Source organism: Globicephala melas, chromosome 6, assembly GCF_963455315.2.
Source record: "Globicephala melas chromosome 6, mGloMel1.2, whole genome shotgun sequence".
Taxonomy (NCBI): Eukaryota; Metazoa; Chordata; class Mammalia; order Artiodactyla; family Delphinidae; genus Globicephala; species Globicephala melas.
In genome coordinates, this window is record NC_083319.1 from 3,245,998 (window position 1) to 3,251,997 (window position 6,000).

General features: G+C 65.7%; 1 protein-coding gene across 5 annotated transcripts in view; it reads left to right on the plus strand.

The window, feature by feature from the left end:
* Positions 1-5,794, plus strand: part of RXRA (retinoid X receptor alpha) — a 96,062-nt gene extending 90,268 nt beyond the window's left edge. For all 5 annotated transcript variants that reach the window (XM_060299912.1, XM_060299911.2, XM_070045663.1 and 2 more), the window contains 3 exons: positions 650-741; positions 2,487-2,592; positions 4,223-5,794. In XM_060299912.1, the coding sequence (XP_060155895.1) occupies positions 650-741; positions 2,487-2,592; positions 4,223-4,370 (346 nt within the window). In that variant the 3' untranslated portion in view covers positions 4,371-5,794. The remainder of the gene's footprint in view (positions 1-649; positions 742-2,486; positions 2,593-4,222) is intronic.
* The last annotated feature ends 206 nt before the right edge of the window (positions 5,795-6,000 follow it).

The following is a 6,000-nucleotide window of genomic DNA, read 5'->3' on the forward strand; positions in this document are numbered from 1 at the left end:
CAGGGCCTTTAACGAGCTCGTGTACAGTAGTGCCACCCAAAGGGGCTGTGGAGCGCGGGCTTTGCTGCCCACAGACGGCTTCTTGGAGAGCACGTCCCCTGGGGGCATGTTTAGAAGTGCGGCCCCAGTCACGCACCCAGCTGACAGTTCTGTGCTTCCAGCTGCTAGAGAGGGGACGGTGATGGGAATGTAATAAGTGGCCGGTGTCGGGAAGTGGAACGGAGCCCGCTCCGGCTGCAAGGAAGGAGCCGGGAAGCCCAGGAGCTGGGGAAATGCCTTCCCGCGGGCGGGCTCCGGGGAGTGGCAGGAATGCGGCGCTCAGGCCGCCGTGTGTGGTCTGCATCCCCGTGGGGCGTGTGGCTGTGGGCTTTGCCCTGGACGTGCGGGGCCTTGGCTCGCCCGGCTGTCACGAGGCTCCTCTTTAGTCTCTGGCCCCCCAGGATAAAATCCCATTCACAGACCTTGAGGAAGAGGCATGGTGCCCCCGGGGAGGGATGGGACAGGCTGGGCAGCTCCCCCGGTCTCCTGGCTCTTCTCAGCTGCCCTCCAGGCCCACAGCGGGCCTCCCGAGCGCTTTGGGGTTCCTGGCGGGTCCTGTGAGGGCCGTGGTCTGACTTGGGACGTCGGCATTTGCCCGCTTCCCCCGCAGGGTGCTGACGGAGCTGGTGTCCAAGATGCGGGACATGCAGATGGACAAGACGGAGCTGGGCTGCCTGCGCGCCATCGTCCTCTTCAACCCTGGTACTGCCTTCCTGCCGCTTCACCTGCTGTCCAGGCCCGGGTGTCAGCCCGCCTGGGGGACTAGAGGCCCCGGGCTCTCTTCCCCGCCCCGCTGCTCACGGGCGCTGCAGCGTCGGCGACCCGCCCCTTCTCCGAGCCTCGGTGTCTCCCTTACGAGGGGGGCACAGCCGTGCCACCTTCTTCCCAAGGCCCTCGTGAAGGTCGGACAAGGCTTGCGCAGCCGAGCTCATCCTCTGAGGTTTGGTGAGGGCTCTGGCCGGGCCTTTGGGCGCTGTGTCCAAAGCGAGGCCCCACTTGCACCGGCATCCTGGGCTCCAGAGGAGATGGCCTCTTCGCGCGCTTCTGCTGCCGGAGTTCTGGAGCCCGGATGTTTTGGGGGTGGACGGGGACACCGGGGGCAGGTTTGGGGCTGCTGAGGGCTTCTAGGGGGAGGTGCAGGGAGCTGACCAGGCGGTGGGAGGATGGGACGGCCCTAGGGGTCACGGGCCCTGACTCCTTGCCCTCCACCGGCTCCAGTGCTGAGGGCCGGGCCGGGGTGGAGATGGAGTCCGCTCGTGGGGGACAGCCCGTTGCCAGGGACGTGTGTTCCCCAGCTTTGTGCTCGAGCCCGTGACCCTGCCAGCATGGGAGGCTGAGCTGCGTGTCTCGGCCCTGCCTGGCGGGATCCCCACTGAAGTTGTGCGTGGCTTGGCTCCTGGTTCTGGTTCACCTGTTGGGGCCCAGGCGTGGGGTTGCTGGGCACAGAAGGGAGGTGTCCAGAGCTGGCAGAGCCCCAGGGCCTGGGGGAGCCCAGTTACAGCGGAGCCTGGCATGTTCCCAAGGTGCCCAGGACCCCAGGCCACCATGGCATTCACACTGGGCCGCAGTGCTCCTACTGGGACATCAGCCAGTCAGGGCAGGGCAGGGCCGGTGTGGGACCCCCCTGGTCTGGGACTTACAGGCCAACCGACAGCAGTCCTGTTCCGTGGCTGAGCCCCCGGACGCTGCGTCAGCTTCAGACCAGCAGCAGGGAGGCTCTAGCCTCTGCCCCCTGAGCCACTAGGACGGACCATGCCTGGCTGGGGCCAGACTCAGGGCTGTGTGAGCCCACATCCAGATGCGCAGTGGTGGCTGCTGTCCGGGGGCAGCGGGGAGAGAGAGAGAGAGGCTCGTCCAATGTCAGCTTGCTGGATAACTCCAGGAGATGAAGAAGCCCAGGGCGCTTATTAGCAAAGCTTTGCCCGGCCGGGGGGCTCTCAGTGCCTCGGAGAGAGGCCTGTGACGGCTCACCAGGATGAGCCGGGCGGCCCGTGCTTCTAAGCCTCACCCCTGGGCCCTGGGGGCTTTGGCGACGCTGGTCCCGGGGATCTCCGTCCACAGGCAGAGGCTTCCAGCCTGGACTCCTGCCGCCAGGGTCCCAGGGCTCGGGATGGCTTCAGGGCCCCCCAGAGCGTGGGTCTGGCTCTTTCAGGTACAAGAGGGTTTGGAGCCTTCATCTCGCTCCAGGGGGCTGAGACCCCATGCAGCAGAGGCCTCTGGAGGCCACGCGGTTGCCATGGTAACCAGGAGCCGCCCCGGGGGCAGGCCCGTCCCACTTTACAGATGGGGCTGAGTGGCAGGAGGTCAGGGGACTGGCCCAAGGTCAAGTGGCCAGCAAGCAAGCGGCAGGGCCAGGGCTCGAGCAGCCTCGTCTGAGTCGGGGCTCTCGGCCCCTGGGGCAGGTTCCCCGGGCAGGGCTCTCACCTGCGGCCCCTGCTCCCTCACAGACTCCAAGGGGCTCTCGAACCCGGCCGAGGTGGAGACGCTTCGCGAGAAGGTCTACGCGTCCCTGGAGGCGTACTGCAAACACAAGTACCCCGAGCAGCCAGGAAGGTGAGCCTCGGCCCAGCCTCTGCCTGGACGGACCTCGGGGTCTCTTTGCAGACCCCCCGCCCGGGGCAGGACCCCGCCACCAGCCCTTCAGACCCTCTTGTGGATTAGAAGGCGACACCCTGCCTTCACCCAGGGCAGTGGGGGATTGAGGTGCTCTCCCGGCCTCAGCGGGCACGCTCTCACGCTTCCTTGTAGCCCCACCAAAAAGACGGGGCCAGCGCGGGCACACAGTAGGTGCTTGTCGCTGTAAAGCACGTGAACGAAGTCAGTGCCTTCCTCCGCCTGCCAAAGGGAACCGCTAGAGGTAGGGGCCTGGCGTGCTCACCCCTAGCAGGGAAGGACGCCAGCACACAGTAGGTGGTTTATAGGCGTATGCAGAGTAGATGGCCGTGGTCTGCAGACCTGCCCGTCTCTCCCGGCCGACTGTGGGCCCCGGAAGGGCTGGAATTGTCTCCTTTCTGGGTCCACAGTGCCGGGCGCTCCGTGGGCGTCCAGGAGAAGGGGAAGCATCAGTGGCTTCACGGCATTCCAAATCTGCTGTCCTGATTCTGCCCCCTCCCTCTCCCGCTGGCCGCCCCGCCGACTGGCACGCACGGGCCACACAGGGTTAACTGTCTTGCTCAGCCTCATCTGGTTTGGTTTAGAGTGAAACTTCCCGGAGGAGGATGAGAGGAGGGGTGGCAGGCCCGCCTGTTTTTCCTGGCTTCCCGCCCTAGCCCATCTCGCCAGCTCAGCAGAAAACAGCTCGTTCTCTGGCCCCGTTCCAGCCTCTAAGCTGCGTTTCTGCCTTTAAAACGCGGGTAGTGTTGCAGCCAAGCACGGGGCTTTTCCCCCTGAAATACAGACACTGTTAATAATTAATGAGGCCCTGGGGCCCCTGGAGGGGCATGTGGAGAGACCAGGCAGCACGTGGGATGGGGACGGCATGGGGGACAGATGTGGATGTCGCTGGAGGGGCATGTGGCCCCGTCACCCCCCCCCACGGCAACTGTCCTTGGCAGCGGGGCCACTAAGCTTGGCGTCCCTTTTCCAAGAGGCTCCCAATGTCTTCCTGTGTTCCTCCCCCACCCAGCGTCCTCCCCAGAAACTCCCCAGGGGGTGGGCACGGACCGAGGCGCCTCCTTCTCTCCCACCCGCCCTGTCTGGGCATCAGGTGCCTCTGGCCGAGCTCTTTCTGGGGAAGGTGGGCCCTGGCGTGGGGCCCTGGAGGCTGGTCCTTGCTGAGAAGGGCTTGTTGGCGCTCAGACTTGCTCCCAGCTCAGGAACGGCTTCACCTTTGGCGCCCCTGCAGCCAGGGGCATTGCTGGTACTCAGATCTCTTCTCATAGCCCTTCTTCCTGCTTAAAATCCTACCGTGGCTCCCTCTTGCGCTGGAGAAAGCTCACGTGTCGTAGCTTCCCCACGAAGCCCCGTCCAGCCTGCCCCAGCCCGGCCACTGTCTCGCCACTGGACCTTCATCCTGGATCTCCACCCTGGGGGGCTCCTGCCGTGGCAGCCTCAGGGGGATGGGGCAGTGAGCCTGGTCCCTTCCCCAGGGGGCCGCTGGGCGCCGGGACGGAGGGTGGGAGGGCCCGCCCCGCCCCGCCCCGCCCCGCCCCGCCCCGCCCCTCACGCAGCTCCCGTCCCGCAGGTTTGCAAAGCTGCTACTTCGTCTGCCGGCCCTGCGCTCCATCGGCCTCAAGTGCCTGGAACACCTCTTCTTCTTCAAACTCATCGGGGACACGCCCATCGACACCTTCCTCATGGAGATGCTGGAAGCCCCGCACCAAATGACTTAGGCCCCCGGCCGTTCTTCGCACCCGCCGGTCCGGCCGCCCCGCCCGGCTGCCAGCAGCTCTTCTCAGCCGAGCCCGCCCCGCCCCTCCTCTGCCTGGATGTTTGGACTTGGGGGCGTGGCCTGTCACTGCTAAGCCTGAGATGTGCTGCCACCCTCGTCATTTTCAGTACTACTCGACTGGACCGGGCAGTGGCCATGCTGGGGTGGCAGCCGGAGTGGCAGGAACTGGTGTGAGCCCCGGGGGAGCCCGGGCGGCTCACGGGGTCTCAGGCCCCCGCCCCCGGAGCTGCAGCGGTCAGAGGGTGGCTTTGTTCCGTCACTGTTTTGTTGTCGCGAGGTCCTCTGTTTGCAGGGATCCCTCTGCCTCCTGTGTGTGCTGGCAACCTGCCAGCCCGGCCTCACCCACAATCGGGAGGAGGGGACAGGTGGGGGGGTTGGCATTTCATTGCAAAAGACTCCACCTGCCCCCTGGGAAGACGGGAGGGGCTCTGGGGCAAGCAGCCTTGTCTCCCCTCAGAATGAAGGGTGAGCAACCCCTGTTTCCAAAGATGACTTTCAGCTTTGTCCCCGAGCCAGTCAGAACAGAAGCTGACCTCTGTGCAGGGTTTTGGGGCCACCTCAAGGCTGCAGGGACTGGAGTCACCTGCCCACCCCACCCCACCTCATTTCTCTCTTTGCATCGTCCTGGTTTCAGCTTCTTGTCCCACATGGTCCTGTCCAGCCCTGGGTAACCAACCCCCACCCCGCCCCCAAATCTTGCAGTCTGTGCCCAGGGCCAAGGCTGACCCCAGTCCCCAGTCCTGGAGGGCTAGCCTGGTCTCTGGCCCTCCTGGAAGCACTGGAGGGCCATGCCGACCTGGGCTCTGCTGACCTCTCAAGGGCAGAGGTCATCACCAAGGAGGCCCACAGGGACGGGAGGAGAGGAGAGTCACTTTCCCCAGAGGGTCCTCGGGCAGCTGTGCACGTCGAAGGAGGGACTTGTGGGCGCATGGCTCGGGGCAGGGGGCAGATGGTCCATTCTGGAATGCTCTGGGTAGGGAGGCCCCTTCGCTGGCTGTTCTGTCCAGAGGACTCTTGGGGTCAGGAACCGTTGAGTGCCAGCACCCTTGGGCCGGGGCTGGATGCCCCTCGGGGACAGCCAGCCTGGCTGTGGTCTTGGCCGGCTGATGGAGCCCTTTGTGGGAGCTCCATCAACACCTGGTCTGGTTGAGGGCACCCCACCCAGCCCTGCACCCACCCCTGAACCTTTCACCCACCCCAGGCAGGCAGGCCCTCTGCCCCTGGGGCGGGGGCGGGGGCAGGATCTCTCAGGTTGAACTGGCCTCTTTTGCACTGTAATGCCCTCCCTTTGGTCTGAGTACTTTCCATTCGCATGCCTCGTACTCCATGAACCCAGCATTTGTCAGTCGGGGGGGAGGCCTGAACCGGGCCGGGGGGCTGGGGGGCCGGGGGTAGGGGTTGGGGAGGAGAGTCCTGTCTTCTCAGCCCATGAAGGGGATGCTCTGCGGTGCCTATCTTCTTCCCGCCACTCCCCACCAGAGAGGCCCCAGAGCGGGGGTGGGCAGGGGGGCTGTGGATGCCCTCCCCCCGAGTCTGTTCCCCCGGGTGCTGCAAGGGTGCCCCTGGGGCTG